This window comes from Chiloscyllium punctatum, chromosome 10 (genome assembly GCF_047496795.1).
Source record: "Chiloscyllium punctatum isolate Juve2018m chromosome 10, sChiPun1.3, whole genome shotgun sequence".
Classification (NCBI taxonomy): domain Eukaryota; kingdom Metazoa; phylum Chordata; class Chondrichthyes; order Orectolobiformes; family Hemiscylliidae; genus Chiloscyllium; species Chiloscyllium punctatum.
Genome location: NC_092748.1, coordinates 110,440,425 through 110,459,627, shown reverse-complemented (window position 1 = coordinate 110,459,627; position 19,203 = coordinate 110,440,425). Strand labels below are relative to the sequence as shown.

The window sequence follows — 19,203 nt, the reverse complement described above, 5'->3', positions numbered from 1 at the left end:
TTCCTGTAAACCTTTGTGGTGAATTCTCTGTTTGGTGTTTTCTGTACCATCACGTCTAGGAATGGGAGTTGGTTGTCCTTTTCTTCCTCTCTAGTGAATCGGATTCCTGTGAGTGTGGTGTTGATGATCTGGTGTGTGTTCTCTATTTGTGTTTTTAATTATTACAAAGGTGTCATCCATGTATCTGACCCAGAGTTTGGGTTGAAGTTGTGGTAAGACTGTTTGTTCTAACCTTTGCATTACTACTTCTGCTAGGAGTCCAGAGATCGGTGAGCCCATGGGTGTTCCGTTGATTTGTTCATATATTTGGTTATTGAATGTGAAGTGTGTTGTGAGGCACAAGTCCAGTAGTTTAAGTATGCCGTCTTTGTTGATAGGTTCAACGTCCTGTTGTCTGTCCAGCAGGCTGGCTATTGTTTCTTTGGCCAGTGTTTTGTCGATGGAGGTGAACAGTGCCGTTACATCGAATGAGATCATAGTTTCTTCCTTGTCTATGTGTATATTTCTGATGTCCAAGAATTCCTGTGTCGATTGTATAGATTGTCTAGATCTGTTGATCAGGTGTTTCAGTTTCTGCTGTAGTTCTTTGGCCAGTTTGTGTGATGGTGTCCCTGGTAGTGATACTATGGGTCTGAGTGGGATGTCTGGTTTGTGCACTTTGGGTAGTCCATAGAATCTGGGGGTGTTGCTTTCAGGTTTCATTCTTTGTAGGTCAGACCTGGTTATCTGTCCATTTTTTTGGTAGATTCCTCAGTGTGTTGTTTATCCTATTGGTGAGCTGTGGGGTGGGGTCAAACTCCCTCTTTTGGTAGGTGATGGTATCTGCAAGTAGTTGTTGTGCTTTTTGGATGTACTCTGCTTTGTCCAGGATGACCGTCATTCTGCCTTTGTCTGCTGGTAGTATAATTATGTTCTTATCGTTTCTTAGTGATTTTAGTGCTTCCCTCTCCTTGGCGTTGAGGTTGTGTGTTTGTATTTTTCTTATCAGCGGTACGATACTTTGTCTCACAGTTTGTTGTGTCTCTTCTGTCAGTCCATTGTTCCTGAGTGCATTCTGGTGCTGCTAGGAAGTCTGCTGTCTTGGCGTTCCTGTGGTTGTAGTTGAGTCCCTTGGCCAGTATTGTTCTTTCCGTGTCTGAGCTGTCTGTAGGAGAGGTTTTTAACCCAGGTGTGTTGTGGTGTCCTCCTCTTTGTGTGTTAGTTTGGCCATTTTTTTCTTTAGTGTCGTTTTTTTGCGGTGTGTGGTCCTGTTCTGTCCTATGGTGACGGCCTGTTCTATGGTCCGGGTCCATACCTGATTGGTGGTTTTTGAAATTAACGATCTTTGGCGCGCAATTTCTTGTCTGTATTTGTGTAGTCTGTTGTGAGCATCTGTAATGATTACCTGGATCATCCTGAATCCATTCTGTCTGGCTGTGTCCCTGGCTTGTGGATTGTTGACTGGCAGTCTGTATCTGACACATGGTGGAAGGATTCGATTCTTTCGGCAGGAACCGGAGTTGTTCGTATGTGGCGCTTAGGTGGTTGGCATAGGATTCCCATTTCCTGGCTTGTCTTAGCGTCTCTCGCCCGTAGGTGTTCAAAGTTTGGGAGAAGATTTGTAGCTCGGGTGCTCGTTGTTGTGGTTCTGTTCGCCGAGCTGGGAATTTGTCTTGCAAACGTTTCGTCCCCTGTCTAGGTGACATCCTCAGTGCTTGGGAGCCTCCTGTGAAGCGCTTCTGTGCTGTTTCCTCTGGCATTTATAGTGGCCTGTCTCTGCCGCTTCCGGTTGTCAGTTTGAGTTGTCCGCTCTCAGGAGAAAACAACAACGAGCACCCGAGCTACAAATCTTCTACCAAACTTTTGAAGTGAAGAAGTTTATCCAAGAGTTCAATGGGATCTTGATCAACTGGACCAGTGGGCTGCGGAATGGCAAACTGGGTTTAATTCTGATAAATGTGAGTTGCATTTTGGTAAGATGAACAAGGGCAGGACTTGCACAGTTAATGGTAGGGCCCTGGGGAATGTTATAGAACAAGGAGATCAAGGGGTGCTGGTTCCTTGAAAGTTTCATCACAAGTAGACAAGATGGTTAAGGCGTTTGGCACATTTGCCTTCATTTGTCAGAACACTGAGTATAAAAGCTGGGACATAATGTTACACTTGTACAAGACGTTGGTGAGGCCAACCATGGTTGAACAATAAATGTTCACCTTGCCAGTGATGCCCACATCCTACAAGTGAATAAAAACTGGACAAGACTAGAACACTAGGTCAGAGTTTGTAGTACATTTGCAGTACGTACAACTCTAGTCGCCTTGCTATAGGAATGATGTTATTAAACTGAATAAACTGGATTTTCTTTTCCCCTGGAGTATAGGAAGTTGAAGGGTGAGTTTTTGGAGGCTTATAAAATTGAGGAACACAAAGGTAAATAGCCAAGGTCTTTTTTTTTTTTGCCCCCAAGAGTAAGGGTGTCCAGAACTAGAAGGCATAGTTTTAAGGTGAGAGGGGAAATATTTAAAAGGGACTTGAGGGGCAACTTTTTCGCTCAGGATGATTCATATTTGGAATGAGTTGCCACAGGAACTGGTAGTCGTTTACAATTGCAACATTTTAAGATATTTGAACAGGTACGTGGCTAGGAAAGGTTTAGACAGATATAGGCCAAATGCAGGTAAATGGGAGTAGTTCAGTTTAGAAAACCTGATCAGTGTGGACAAGTTGAGCCAAACTCCTGTTTCTGTGCTGGATACGTCGACAATTGCAAGGTGGCTTGGGGTGGTGTTTTGATTGGAGATGAGCTGTTTGAGGGGGTTAATTGGCATGCATGATTAGTGGAAACTGGAGAAGCCTGGCTTCGTGTCTGCTTCAGGGTGCATTCCGTCAAAATCATATTCCTAATGTCCTGTTGAACTTTCTTTAACAATCGGTTGGAAGAGGGTTAATTTGTATCTCTCAAGAATTGGGAACTGCTTGGCCTGGAGTCAACTCCAGCATTCAATTCAATAGTGGCTTTTCTAATTGCAGCTTCAGATTTGCTTTCATTTCCATTCCCATAATTCTTAGTCCTTTGCTTGGAAAATTACTTTACTTGGTCTTGAATGAATTCAATGATTCACCTCTGGAGGAGAGAATTGCAAAAATGAATAACCATTTTTAGAAAAACTTGCCCTTTTTTATTCCCTTGTGGGATGTGGGTGTCATTGACCAGGCCAATATTTATTGCCCAATCCTAATTGTCCTTGAGTAGCTGGTGGCAGCCCAGCAACACTGAAGGAATGATGTTTTATTTCCAAGTCAGGATGGTGAGTGGCATTGAGTAAAACTTTCAGGAGATGCTGGTGTTCCCACATCGTCTGCCCTTGTCCTTCTAGCTTCAAGTGGTCATGGGTTTGGAAGGTGCTATCCAAGGATTGTTTGAATTTTATGGTACCCTTTATAACAGGGGTGGACAATTAATTCTTCTAAGGGGCTACATGAGAAACCGGAGTTATGTTGGAGGGTCAAACCAACAATAAGTTGAACATTAATTCTGCTCAGTATTAATTTTCTCTCATTGTAAATAGTACTAAATTATAGTGTTGCACTGATTCTTAGAATCAAAGAATAAGGATATTCTGTTACAATAAAGATATGAAATTGTGGAGTAGGTCAAATATAGAAGAAATAAACAGTAAAAACAATTTCAATACTTCATTTTATTTTTAACATGTTAATCTCTCAAACCAATAATGAAAGGTTGTTTCATTATTGCTCAGTATTACAAACAACTCTATACAAAAAGCAGTAAGTGCTTTTGATGTTTTTCAGTTCATTTTACTTTTTTAGTGAGAAAAATCCAGTGTGTTCTGGGCTTGAACAAGTGCACTGAAATCTGGTTGAATATCTGAGGTGGATATGCAAAGGACAGCTGAGCGGTGAACATCACTGATGGAGGATCTGTATTTGGATTTGTTGAGCTTCATCACTGAGAATGTCTCTGTTCGCATATATAAGTAGATCCAAAGAGGACTAATCTTCTGAGCATGCCTCATGTGTGGAAAGTTCTCCTCTTTGAGGGAAGAGTAAAAATCGAGCAGTGAGACTGATCTAAAGTACTCTGCCAGAAGTGTCAGACTGCAGGTCAATGAGTTCAAGCTGAACATTACTAGGTGCGTTCTCCACATTGCATGTAAATGGGGGAAAAAAATCATGTGCACTTCATTTTCAACAATTTTTTAAAGTCTTGAAATCGCCTCAAATTCACCACGCAGTGCTTCTAACATCGATGAGTACCTGTGGGGGTGATCAGCTGAAGGTGCGGCTTTCTTCAGTGTTGGCAAGTGGGTGAGAATGTTGTCCTCCATTTGGCTTGAGAAGCTGCAACTTTCTCATAAAAGCCTTCACCAAGTTGTACATTTTAGGCACAATAAGGCCTTTGCACTGCAGTTTCACATTTAGTTCATTCATATGTGCAGTCACATCAACCGCAAAACCAAGGTCTGCAATCCAGTCTGCACCTGAAACCTCTGGAATGCCATTCTCTTTCTTCACACAAATTTTGAATCTCTTCTCTCAGGTCCCATACACTTTTTTTTTCAGCATTTTACCCAGACTGAGCCACCTGACGGCTGTGTGGTAGCCTATGTCACGATGTTCAGTCTCATTTTCCTCAAAGTGCAACAAACTGTCTGTGATTCAAAGCTCTTGCCCCTGATGAAGTTAACTATTTTTAGTTACAACACCAACCACATGGTTAATTTTTAACACTGACTTACACAACACCTCCTGATGTATAATACAATGCAAAAATACCAATTTCTGTTCAGGGTCAATTTCTGTCACTTTATCCTGCATTCTCTTTAAGAGTCCAACATTTTTTCCCATTAGATTTGGACAACCATCTGTTGTCACACCCACCAGCTTGTCCCATTTTAGTCCCAAAGTGTCCAAACATGCATTTACCTCCATGAACAAATCATTACCAGTTGTTGTTCCTTTCATTGACTGCATGGCTGCCAGCTCCTCTGTGATTTTAAAGTCCGTAGTTATCCCACATACGAAGGGGAGTAGCTCGGCTGTGTCGTGTATGTCGCAGCTCTCATCCAAAGCCAAGGGGGGACAAATGTCAAAGTTGACTGCTCTGCTGCAGCTGAAGTTCCAGATTTCTCGCAATGTCCCCAATCTTTCTCGCTACAGTGTGTTAGGAGAGGGGCACATTCCCAAATACCTCCCTTTTTTTCCCTCCAGGCATGTTAGTTCTGCAGAGTCCAACAAGCTCTCCTTAATAAACTCTCCATCAGAAAACTGTTTACTGTTTCTGGAGATTTTGTGGGATATGACATAACTTGTCTTGACAGCTGCATCTCTGGATAGTGAAGTTTAGTAAAAAGTCTTTGGTTATGCAGCTTAGCTAGCAAAGCATCTGACTCTCTTGCCCACTCTTGATCAGACAAGTTGTATTTCTCGGCGTGTTTGGTCACATAGTGGTGATTCAAATTATAATCCTTTAACACAGCGACTTGTGCACCACAAACCAAGCACGCTGCTTTACCTCTGTTTTCTGTAAATATCTAGCAGTCCGTGTCTCATTAAAAACGCAGTGTTCTGTATCAACTTTCCTTTTTTGGCGTGAGCTGACATTTTGAAGGCTAGCCAACAAGCATCATTTTAGCTGTTCATGCACGCACATACATGGACATGTGCGTCCATACATAAATTTAAAAAAGCATCCTTTGCAAAACAAAAGCAACACAGTTATATTGTGTGCATGGCGTAAATTACTTTTTCATTTATGTTCTAATTTAAGATTGATGTCATGCGGGCCAGACAGGAATGACCAAAGGGCTGGATATGGTCTGCGGGCCGTGAAATGCCCAAGTCTGCTTTATAACCTTGCAGAACAATGTGATTCATAGTACAGCAAATACATCATTGGATTTTAGTCAACAGATCAGGCAGTATTTGTGGAGGAAGAAGGAATGGTTAACATTTTAGCTCTGGACTGCTCATCCCAGGTGGAATAATGTAATATGTCCTGAGCACAATTGCAAGCTCAAAGGTCAGACAGGAAGAGGTGGAAGATAGGCAGTACAGAACAGAAAGAGACATTTGGTTCACCAAGCATGTGCCAGAATAATCCAGTCAGCCAGTTCTGCATTGTCATTCTGAGTAATTGTTGAGTAAGAAATATTGCAGCCCAATTTGCACAGATCAAGGCCATACAATTAACTGAGAAAATTGATCATGTAATAAGTTGACTACAGTTGGCTCTGTTATAATGAGCTTTTGTTTGTGAATCGGCTATAATGCAATTGAAGAATTTAGACCATTATTTGTAGAACATGAACCTCCCTCCCTTGTATTGGCTGAAACGTGAATCTGGTCCCATTGGTTTAAATAGTGCTGCTAATATGTGATTTTTCTTAACATGGGATCATGTTATATCAGAACAGACTGTACTGGGAAGACCCATGTGTCAGGTGAAATCGGAAGAGGTGAACTGAGTTAAGGTTTCATGTAAACAATATATCATCACCACAAAAACAGTGAAGGTAACTGTCTTTGTAATATTTTTGAGTTTTGCATTCTGTTTGAAAGAGTGGGCCCAAGATTCTTATTAAAACTTGAATCAGAACAGTTAAAAAGACATGAGGACAGAGCTCACGGCAATGAACTGCCAAATTAAATTAATGGATAATCAGTGAAGATGCAGCTGCAAACATTTTAGTGACAGAACACAGAATTCATTTCAACAAGCAAGAAGTCCAAAGTTCTAGTTAAGCAAGGATGCTGGATCTGAAAAGTTTAAACCTTGTGCTTTTTAATTTGACACTAGGACAAGTGATAGGTCAGTGGATTGTACAGAATTTAAGTAACAGCAAAGAATGACTAATAGTATGAGGGAAAGCTAGCCTGAAATATTTTAAAAATCAAAAATTGGTACAAATATGTTTACAAGAGTTGACTATGTGTGCACTGGCCTTAAATAGCAAAGGAATCTGGAGTGTTATGCACAATAGGGAGCCGACGCTTAAAGGTATTTTGCATTGGTCCTCACTATAAAAGATACAGGTAGCATCCAAAGAAAACTAAATCGGGAAATGGAAAGGAGAGAAGACCTCAAAAAAAGACAAGGACACAAATGATCCTGAACAAATTGTCGGAGCTGCAGTCTGAAATATTCTCTACTCTTAATGAACAGGTACAAATACCCAAATTAGCAGAATTAGGCCATTTGGCCCCATGAGCCAGCTCTGTCATTCAATACAATGATAGCTGATCTGCTAGTGTTTTAAATTCCACATTGCTGTCTATTTCAAAACCAGTGATTTCCCCTGTGCCTAGCAAGACACTGTCTACCTCCTTTAAGATTCAATGACCTGTCATCACTTTCTGAGGCAGAGTTTCAAAGTGTCACGACCCTCCAATTCCCCTTATCTCTGTAGCACCTTCTCAAAGAAAACAAAGGTTATTGTGGAAACTAAAAGCTCAAGGTGTGGTAACATTGCCATGGATAGAATATTGACTGGCTAATAGGAAACAAACAGCGTAAATAGATATTCTTTGTGATTGGCAATATGTAACAAGAGCTGTCACAGGAACCAGTACTGGGACTGCTATTTTGCAATTTATAGAAATTATGAATGAGGAACCGAGGTATCGGTGCTAAATTTTCATTATGAAATGAAAGTAGGTAGCGCAATAAGTTGTGAATAGGGCCCAGGGTTGCCTTGTGATATATACAGGAGAAAGGGAGGACTGCAGATGCTGGAGACCAGAGTTGTAAAATGTGGTGCTGGAAAAACACAGCTCGCCAGGCAGCATCCGAGGAGCAGGCGAATCGACATTTTGGGCATAAGCGCTTCAGGAATGTGATATATACATATTAGTATGGTTTGCTCTTGCTCGGAGAGCAACCCTGTGGACCTCTGGAGTATGGCTTCAATTTGGATGGATTTATAACCGCCTCCTATTCTATGTGGCACAATCCTGGTTGATAAACAAGTATCTAGCCAAAAAACACTTCTAGATTTTAGCCTATTGAGGGCTTTTGAGTGCTTTTTGAATATTGTACAAGTCTTTGTGGCAGTCATTCAGGTGACACTTGCCGTGAGGGAGCAGTAGTCAATCCTGATTTGAGTTTGATGAAAAGTCTCTGATTTTTGTTTGGGGGGGGGATGCAGTTGAATCTTCAACTGGTGATATAAGGGTGTTTTGTTTTTGTGAAGATCTTTATTAACTGGGATAAATTGGACTCAAGTAGACAGGGTAGTGAAGAAGGTGTTTAGTATGCTTGTGGTACACTTTTTGAGTATAGGAGTTGGAAGGCCATGTTGCAGCTACACAGGATATTGTTTAGGCCACTTTTGGAATTTCGTGTTCATTTCTGGCCTCCCTGTTGTAGGAAAGATTTAAAATTGAAAGGATTCAGAAAGGATTTACAGAGATGTTGCCAGGGTTGGAGGATTTGAGCTATAGGTTGAGGCTACTTTCTCTGGAGCATCAGAAGCGGAGGGGTGACCTACATAGAACATAGAACATAGAACAATACAGTGCAGAACGGGCCCTTCAGCCCTCTACGTTGCACTGACCTGTGAACTAACCTAAGCCTGACCCCCTACATTGTTCCATCATCCATGTGCTTATCCAAGGACTGTTTAAATCTCCCTAATGTGGCTGAGTTAACTACATTGGTAGGCAGGGCATTCCACACCCTTGCCACTGAGTAAAGAATCTGCCTCTGGCATCTGTCTTGTATCTATCACCCCTCAATTTGCAGCTGTGCCCCCTGAACAAGCCAACATTGTCATCCTCAGAAAAAGACTCACTGTCCACCCTATCTTATGCTCTGATCATCTTGTATGTCTCTATTAAATCCCCTCTTAGCCTTCTTTGTCGAAGTTTATAAAATCATGAGGGGTATGGATAGGGTACATAGCCAAGAATCTCCAACGTAACTTGAAATTTAATATTCTTTCATGGGCTTTTGTGTGAGAATGACTTCCCGAATGGGATTTGGTGATTTGTTTGACTCTTAACTGTCCTCTGAAGTGACGAGCCATTCAGTTTAAGGGAAACTAAGAATGGGCAGCAACGGCTAGCCTTGTCATTGGCACCCACGTCCCATGATAGAAAAAAGTGAGCAGTTTGAATGGGTTGTTTTGCAGTTTAGCAATAGAGCCTGCTATGCTGTACATTCTCTATAGTTCCTCTTCAAAATAGCTGAAAGAATAGCAGCACCATGTTTTAATATTTGACTTGTCTCCTTTTTTCTTTCAGATTCTTCATTGTGCTGTAGGTATGTATGCACCTGTCTTCTTCTCCCATTTCTCCCCCCCACCGCGCCCCCCCCCCCCCCCCCCCCCCCCCCCCCCCAAAAGGACAAGGTAACCATTTGAATTTTTTAAAGTCCATCATAAGTTAGTTTTACATATGGTGGACAGTATTGCATGTTCATCAAACCCTCAGGCATCAGATGGTATGTCTCTATCTTGGTGAGCTAGTGTATTTTTAAAACCCTGGTTTAATTAACCAACTGGAAGGATCAGGTTTATTGAATTAATGTTGGATCTCACTAGTTTTAAGACAGTAGGAAACTGGAGGGAAAGTCGGTCACTTGACCTGTCAACTGCTATTCAAGCAAACTATTGCCATTTACCCCCACACCATCCAGAAATCTATCCATTTTCATCTTGAATATCCTCCAGTGATTTAAGCTTCCACAGTTGTCTGGGTTAGAGAATTCCAAATCTTCTTCAGATGAAGTTTCATCTCATCTCAGTCTTCGATATCCTGGTTCATATTCGGAATGCCATCTGGTTCTCGAACTAGGCAAGTATCCTCCCTGCATCTTTTCCCAGTGTGGATTCTGTTCAGCAAGAAGCACTGGATATGATCCAACCTTTATCCTCACCAACAGATCACCACAGACCCAATACTTATGGAAACTAGGTCAAGCAAGGCTAAACATTACACCAACTCTGTGCCCCTCATCACCGCCTACTTCAGTGATTAAATTCAACATTGCCAGTATTGAGGCAATGCTTATTGCTCAGCTAGATGAGGCTTCCAAATCAAGCTTGCTGCTTTCAAGTCCATTATGGCAAGTAATTACCAAGAGGGTGGAGGAGACATTTCAAGGATGTCCTCAAAGCCTCCCTAAATACATGCAACATCTCCAACTCTTGTCCAAGACACTCAGACAAGAGAAGAAACATCGATGAAGCTGCCAACCATCTCAAACATCTCTAGACCCAGTTAGAACCCAAGTGCATACTGTGAAAGGAGTGTGCAACCTGTGTTCCATTCACCTACCCCACCTGTGGCAGGGTGTGAAAATCCAAGTTGGACTGTTTAGTCACATTAGGAATTGCATGTCCGGAGTGGAAATAAGTCATCCTTGTTCGCAAGCAACTTCTGACAAATCTTTCTTGGTTTCAATCAGATCATCTCTCATTCTTGAAAACTCCCTACAGAATACAGACTCAATTTGTTAAACCTCGAAGACAGTCCCACCATTCCAGGGTTAACCTCTATTTCCCTCCAATGGCAAGTGTATCCTTCCCCCTTAAGAAAACCAAAGCTCAGGCTACAGGCATGGTATCACCAGACTATACAGATACATCAAGACCTCATGTGCTGTAGTCCCTTGCAATGAAGGTCTTTCCAGTTACTTGCTGACCTACATGCTAGCTTTTAGTATGCCATATTTCAATTTTTTTTTTTTTTTTTTTTTTTTTTTGGATGAATAAGGGCACCCAGGTCCCTTTGGACATCAACTCTCTCCAACCTTTGAAGTGGTGGATGTACCTACTAGAGAGAGTGCAAAACATGCCCTACTCTTGGGAAATAAGGCAGAGCAGGTGACTGAGGTGTCAGCGAGGGAGCACTTTGGGACCAACAATAATTCTATTAGTTTTAAAATAGTGATGGAAAAGGATAGACCAGATCTAAAAGTTGAAATGCTAAATTGGAGAAAGGCCAATTTTTGACGGTATTATTCAAAAGCTGATTGGGGGCAAATGTTTGCAGGTAAAGGGGCAGCTGGAAAATGGAAAGTCTTCAGAAATGAGATAACAAGAATCCAGAGAAAGTATATTCCTGTTAGGGTGATAGGGAATGCTGGATGACTGAAGAAATTGAGGGTTTGGTTAAGAAAAAGAAGGAAGCATATGTCTGCTATAGACAGGATAGATTGAGTGAATCCTTAGAGTATAAAGGAAGTAGGAGTATACTTGAGGGAAATCAGGAGGGCAAAAAGGGGCATGATAGTGTTGGCAAATAGAATTAAGGAGAATCCAAAGGGTTTTTACAAATATATTAAGGACAAAAGGGTAATTAGGGAGAGAATAGGGCCCCTCAAAGATCCGTAAGGCAGCCTATTTGTGAAGCTGTAGGAGATGGAGATGCTGAACAAGTATTTTGCGCTAGTGTTTGTTGTGGAGAAGAAGATGGAAGATACAGAATGAGGGGAAATGGACGGTGATGTCTTGAAAAATATCCATATTACAGAGGAGGCAGTGCTGCATGTCTTGAAATCCATAACAATGGATAAATCCCCAGGACCTGATCAGGTGTACCCTGGAGCTCTGGGAAGCTAGGGAAGTGATTGCTGGGCCCCTTGCTGATACATTTTGTATCATCAGTCACAGGTGAAGTGCTGGAAGACTGGAGGTTGGCTACAGTGGTGCCACTGTTTAAGAAAGGTGGTAAGATATAGCCAGAGAGCTACAGACTGGTGAGCCCATCGTTGCTAGTGGGCAAGTTGCTGGAGGGAAAGAAAAAGACTGATTGGGGTAGTCCGCATGGCTTTGTGTGTGAAATCACATCTCATGAACTTGATTTGAGTTTTTTGAAGTAACAGAGGATTGATGAGGGCAGAGCAGTGGACATGATCTATTTAGACCTCTGTAGTGTGTTCGATAAGGTTCCCCACGGGAGAATGATTAGCAAGGTTAGATCTTGTGGGATAAAAGGAGAACTAGATACTTGGATACAGAACTGGCTCAAAGGTAGAAGATAGAGGGTGATGGTAGTGGGTTGCTTTTCAGACTGGAGGCCTGTGACCAGTGTACTGCCACAAGGATCGGTGCTGGATCCACTACTTTGTCATTTATGTAAATGATTTGGATGTGAGCATAAGAGGTACAGTTAGTTTGTTTGCGGATGACACCAAAATTGGAGGTGTAGTGGACAGCAAGGAAGGATCTTGATCAGATGGGTCAGTGGGCTGAGGAGTGGCAGATGGTTTAATTCAGATAAATGTGGGGTGCTGCATTTTGGGAAAGCAAATCTTAGCAGGACTTCTACCCTTAATGGTAAGGTCCTAGGGAGTGTTGCTGAACAAAGAGACCTTGAAGTGCAGGTTCATAGCTCCTTGAAGGTGGAGTCACAGGTAGATAGGATAGTGAAGGTGTTTGGTATGCTTTCCTTTTATTGGTCGAGTATTTGAGTATAGGAGTTGGGAGGTCATGTTGCAGCTGCACAGACATTGGTTTGGCCAATTTTGGAATATTGTGTGCAATTCTGGACTCCTTCCTACTGGAAGGATGTTGTGAAACTTGGAAGAAATCAGAAAAGATTTTAAAAGATGTTGCCAGATTTGAGCTATAGGAAGAGGCTGAACAGGCTGTGGCTGTTTACCCTATAGCATCAGTGGCTGAGGAGTAACCTTCAAGAGGTTTAAAAAATGAGGCATGGATAGGGTAGATAGACAAGTCTCTTCCCTGGGGTGGGGAGTTCAGAACTAGAGGGCATAGGTTTAGGATGAGAGGGGAAAAGAGATCAAAGGGACTTAAGGGGCAATGTTTTCAGAGGGTGGTGCATGTATGGACTGAGCTGCCAGAGGAAGTGGTAGATGCTGGTACAATGACAGCATTTAAAAGGCATCTGGATGGAGATATGAATAGGAAGGGTTTAGAGGGATATGGGCCATGTGTTGGGAAATGGGATTAGATTAAGATATCTGCTCAACCTGGACGAGTTGGACCAAAGGGTCTGTTTCCGTGCTGTACATCTGACTCTGTTATGCCTCACACTTGGTGGCAAAGTTGTGACTCTTTTTCCCAACAATATAGCAATTCAGAAATCTCACTTCCTGGGATAAGGATGCAAATACCAACACCATATGATGCAGTGGGTTAACTCTTGTCACCTTTTCACCCATGAGCTGGATTTCAAATAGCATAACAAAATTGAGGGGCCACCTCTGAATTTTCAGGAAAAACAAACTACTGGTCCTCTGAATGAAGTTCCACAAGGGTGGGGACATGCACAGCATTTCAGGTTTCCATGTTCACTCAGCCTGCAGGAGTAGCTAATTTGGAAAACTCCAAATACTGGTGCACAAGATGTTTGGGGCTGAGATTCATTGCTCGTGCAGAACTTTGAGAGCAGATGCAGTATCAAGTCTTCTACGTACCTGACCTTGGAGTAGAAGATGCTGAGACTTGTTAATAAAAATGGAAAGTATTTAATTCCCTGTGCTAATGTCCTGATATGCACTTTCTTTCAAGATATATAAAAAAAACTTTGAAGATTTGCAAAGATGTATGAATCGAGGTAGTGGGTGTGGCAGTAATGACACTGGCCTGATCATACAGAACCCCAGCTAATGTTCTCCAATGGATTCTGATTCCACCATGGTGTATGTCTCAAACCTGTTTACTGATTGTAAACTCCTGTCTGGTTCACAAATATCTTTTTAGGGAAGGAAATCTGCCAACCTAAGTCTGGCCCACGTGATTGCAAACCCACAGCAATGTTAATTCTTAACCACTGTCTGAAATGGCTCAGCAAGCCATTCAGTTGTCAAATTACTACTTTTAAAGAAAGAAATGAAACTAGATAACAGAGTGATGACTTAGGTGCCAGAAACAGCAATGGCAAACCCTTACCCTTTTGACTCTGCAAAGTTCTCTGTACTGATTATCTGGAGAATTTTATCCCAAAGATGGGAGTGCTGGACCACAGACTAATCAAATGATAGCGTGCTGATATTATCTGGAAAAGCTCTACTTCCTAGTCTTTTTTTCCTACTTTGAATCCATTTCAAGGCTTGAAAGCTGTTGTGAACTCAGTGAGAATTAAAAGTTGGGCTGAGGGGCTATGGGAACAGGTGCCTGTTGGAGAGTGAGCACTGTGACAACTGATTAGTTCCAGTGTGGCCATTACTACACACTTGCAGTCCTGACCCCAATCTGAAGTAGTGTTGTAGTATGATTCTGTGGGTATGATGTCCCAGTAACCATTATCACCATCCTTGGATATGTATTGTCTTATTAGCAGGACAGATCCACCAGAGGTATGGTGGTTACAATCAGTAATCACTCTCTTGTTTTTCTGTCTGTCTCAGACAAATATTTGAAGGAGAAAATGTTTACTCAGTAATGGGGAAGGGGGCTAACTTAATCTAACATGTTAGATATTAGTGTTACATGGTTACCCTAATTCTAACAGAGGGTTGTAGGGATGATAGATGGAATGGTGCCTTTTGTTTATATTATTGTGATTCTGACTGTAATCCAAACTAATATTAAGGCATTTAGTTCTGGGGTAACCTTATGGGATATTCCTACAGGATTTGAGACCTCCGACCTTCAGCACAAGGTTGGAAAGGCCAGTATTTGTACTCATCGCTGTTTGCTCTTAAACTAAATAGGCCAGACCAGATTGAATGGCAGATGTCCCTCTTCCCAAAACATTAGTGAATCAGATTGTTTGAATATTTGATAGATTCAAGTCGACCATTACTGATAACTAGTTTTTTAATTCCAGATATTTTAATTGAATTTGAGCTCCGCCAGCTGTCATGATGGGATTTGAATCCCTGTCCCCAGTGTATTGGTTTTTAATGGTCTTTCGATTACAATTATCACTCTGCCACCATCAAACCCACACTGTTGCCAGTTGTGCCCTTAGCTAGTGGGGTCCCTGATACCTGCATCCTCCCTTTATTTCTGACTAAATCGAGTGCTTTGAAATTTTTAGCATGCACCTTAGTATGTGGTTCCATTCACCTTTGTGCCTGAAGTGTCTTGGAGTGCTTCACTACCTCCGTTCAACAAATTTTGTTAATGGGAATTGGTGTTTCACAGGAATCGTTCCATCCTCTGTGGTCCTGACTGGGTTCCAGGTGATGTCAAGGGTATTTTTAACATGGGCAGTAACACACAGCGTCAAACAGGTAAGATGGGAAATGTGCAACCGATCATTTTCAGTGCGTATTTGAAAGTCCCATTTTTCTGCTTTTTAAATATTTTAGCAAATTTCCTCGATCAGTAATAGAAAACGTTCTGCACAGTCTCCTTCTCTGATATCAAGCTCTGTTGCAGCACCTTCATTACTTTTGCAGTTAACGAATCAGCTTCTGAGTGTTTTCTGAAGCATATACCCCAATCTAACATAGGATAGTGCATTATCCCAGGCTTGTCTCAGAACAGTAGGAATTGTGTGGAAAGGAGGCACCTCTTGTTAGATTGAAGTGTCACTGTGCAGCTTTCAAGGTAAAGGAATAAGATAACTGTTAGCGTGTGAATGGTTCTACCCCCTCGGCTGTATTTAAAAGACCCCTTGGCATGCTTTCAACAAAGATCAAGTGTCTCTTCCAGAATTGCACAGAATCAACCCCACAACCAACACTGAAACACATATTTGCTGCCTGAGGTCTTGATGTTTGTGCAAATAATAATAATTTGTTTCAATCCTGCAAAAAACAAAGACTCAGTTGGCTATAAATCATTTGCTATATTGAGGTTGTAAGTGCCATATTGCTCATCCAGATTGCTTTAGCCTGTGAGCTCTACACAAGGTACAAAGTGGCAAATGTCTCTCCCATTACCCTGCAACCAACCCTCCCCGCCCCTGGCCAATTGCCGTGATTATGATCATTTATGTTATATGTAATGCAAGTTTTCTTGCGTCTCTAATTGCCTGCCTCTACAGCTATATACCTTGCATTAGGAGTCAGCCATGTAATGTGGGCTTGAAATCACAGTAGTCCTGTGAAGAATGTGAGTCCCTTTCTATCCCCCTTTTTTTCCTCCGTGCTGTTTTACATAGAAATATGGAAAGTAGGAGCAGGAGTAAAGTCACAATGGGTCAAATGGTCTCCTTCCTTCTGAAAATGTGGAAAATAGGAACAAGCCAGTCAGCCCTTCAAATCTGCTCTACCGCTCAACATGATCCTGGCTGAGCATCCAACTCCGTAACTTGTTCTCACTTTATCCCCATGCTGTTTGATCCCTTCAGTCATAATGACTACTCCTTGAAAACATTCAATGTTTTGGCCTTAACCACTTTCTGTAGCAGAGAATTCCACAGGCTCACCGCTCTCTGGGTGAAGTCATTTCTCTTCGTCTTAGTCCTAATTGATCGAACAATATCCATCAATTGTGACCCTGGATCTGGACTGGTCATTAGATCATCCTTCTTGCATTTGCTTTGTTTAATCCTGTTATAATTTTATGGGGTCCTTTTTAAGTTCTACCTTGTCTTCTAAACTCTTGTGAAATATAACCCTAAGCAACGTTTCCTGTAAGCTGTGCGCGTGTGCAGCACTCTAATGTTCTATGCACAGTGATTTGGCACCAAAAAGAACCAGAGGGTTGTTACAATTCCAGCTGCTGATAATGCTGAACAAAGCAGAAAGAACTTGGTGGACAAATGAAACATTTTTCTTTGTCTACCCTCATTCTGTGGGTGTATTAACAAGATGCTGTCAATGTACCTTTTTAATAAAGATCATAAATGTTTATTCACAAAAGGGGAAAAAAAATTACCTGTATTACAACTATACAAGAACTGTTTGAAAGTCTTATTCCCATAGCAGATAGAAAGATTCAACCTCTTCACTACAGCTGTTCAAACCTCAATGAGATATCACCCTGTCTCCATGTTAAATCTCCTTGTTCAATCAGCACAGTTGTAATTTGTTTCCTTTCTCATCCAAATTCTGTTCATTGGCTCAGTGCTGTTTTTTGTTGATGGCTGTTTCCAAGACCCTTAAGCCTGGCTGGTGTTCCACAGCTTTTTTTCTGGAGCTTTTTTCTGCTGACTTCACATTAACTCAAAACTATTGTTTTCACCCCATCCTGCAAATAACCTCTGCTATTGTGGTCCAGTTCTCTCTGAATACACCTGTGCATTCTGAATTCTTATGAATTGTTCGAACTTCCCTCGCAATGGGAGTCAATAACACCAACTTTTTTTTCCCTACTAATCCTTTAATGTCCCGAACTATTCACCTCCAGTGTTAAAGTTCTCATAATACAAACACAGAAATGCAAATAAACTGTAAAGCTAGACATCATTACTCCATTTTAGAATTCAAGATTTCAACCAATAATCACCTTTTATGGAGAGTATGATTTCTTCATGTAATGATTAATGATCTGGAATGCAGTGCCTGAAAGGGTGTTGGAAGCAATTTCAATAATCTTTCAAAAGTGGACTAGATAAATATCAGAGGAAAGGTAGGTTAGGGGCGTGGTGTGAAGAAGGAAAAGGACAGAGTAGGTGTTGAAATTATTGGGTAAATCTTTCTCCAATATCATAAATGACATTGTACAGACAATTCAGTTAAGTGTAAGGCCAGTGTCCTAACTGCTGCCACACAGTTTAGTTTGTGCAAATGCTGTACAAAAATTGGGTAAATCTCCATCTTGGTATGATGTGCTGCTACTGATCTTATTTTGATTCTGTTTTCTTTATCTGCCCCTCCAGGTGCAGAATGAAGACAGCGTGCTCTTGTTTGTCACTGCGTGGACAATCACTGAGATCGTTCGCTATTCCTTTTACACCTTCAGCCTCCTGAACCATCTGCCCTATGTGATCAAATGGGCCAGGTAAGAAATCTCTTGTCCAAAGAGATATGGCTTACTAATTCATTCCTCTTGTGCAGTAGGATGGAATATAAGCAGTTTGTGAAACTTTTTTTTTCTAGTATCTTTTTTGACCTTATCAAGCATTGGACAATTAGCTTAGGCCACCTATCTTTTTTTCCCCTTTCTTTCCTCTTTGCCCAGTGGCTCCTGGTGGAAGTGTGTTTCAGTGATGACTGAATTGGTCCTGTGTATAATGCCCCCTTTAGTGAAATAGCCTGCTGACTGTCAAGTATTCATACAAGATAAATGGCAAATAAGGACCAGCAGCTTTGAAAACTAATTAAGAAACTGTACATGGAGATCATGATGATGAATTCTCCTGTTGCTTTGATAAGTGCTTAGTGCAGTTCCATATTAAGGTATAATATGGCCACCTACAAGGTACAAGTCAGCAGTGTCATAGAATACTCCCCATTTACCTGAATGTGTGTGGCTCCAACAACACTCTAAGCTGGACACCCAATGAGTGGCACCCAATCCAACACCTTTTTTTTAATATTTACGTCCTCTGGATGTAGGTTTGTTCGCTTCACTGGAAGGTTAGTTTTCAGACATTTTGTCACCATACTAGGTAACATTCAGTGAACCTCCTGAATGAAACACTTGTGGTGTAGCCTGCTTTCTATTTGACTGGGTTTCCTTGGGTTGGTGCCATTTTCTATGGTGATGTCATTTCCTATTCTTTTCTCAGGGGTGGTAAAGGGGATCCAAGTCTGTGTTTTGTTTGAGTTCCAGCTGGAATGCCATCCTTCTAGGAATTCTCTGTGCGTGTCTCTGTTTGGCTTGTCCTAGGATGGGTGTTTTGTCGATGTGGTGTCCTTCATCTGTACGTAAGGATACTAGTGAGAGTGGGTCATGTCGTTTTGTGGCTAGTTTTCCACCTGTTTGTCCAATATAGTGTTTGTTACAGTTCTTGCAAGGTACTTTGTAAATGACGTGAGTTTTGCTTATCTGTATAGGGTCTTTCAAGTTCATTAGCTGCTCTTTTAGTGTGTTGGTGGGTTTGTGAGCTACCATGACATCACGGGGTCTGAGTATTCAGGTCTCCACCTGAATTATCCCCTTGGATTTTGTTTTTCTCTTACATGCTGACACCTTGCTGTGCATTTCCAAGCATTTGCAGTTTGGTTTTCTTTACTTGTCTTTGCAGCCTTTTGTGATTCATATGGAAAAGGTAGCTGTGGGGTGGAATTTTCCCACCATCTCTTAATGGCAAACTCTCGTCTGGTCAGCAAGAGATGCTGTAAGACAGCAGTTATTGTGCATGTGTGCGCATGACAGTGGAATTGCTTAACTTCTGGCCATTTGCGGTTTTGGTTTTGAAGAATGTCAAAGTATCTGCTGCCTTTTTAAAAAA

At 41.6% G+C, this 19,203-nt stretch overlaps 1 protein-coding gene across 1 annotated transcript in view; it reads left to right on the top strand.

Moving 5' to 3' along the window:
• hacd2 (3-hydroxyacyl-CoA dehydratase 2) overlaps window positions 1–19,203 on the top strand; it is a 42,473-nt gene that overhangs the window by 9,965 nt on the left and 13,305 nt on the right. The window contains exons 3-5 of the mRNA XM_072579930.1: window positions 9,244–9,262; window positions 15,060–15,148; window positions 17,686–17,807. Of these exons, the coding sequence (XP_072436031.1) occupies window positions 9,244–9,262; window positions 15,060–15,148; window positions 17,686–17,807 (230 nt within the window). The remainder of the gene's footprint in view (window positions 1–9,243; window positions 9,263–15,059; window positions 15,149–17,685; window positions 17,808–19,203) is intronic.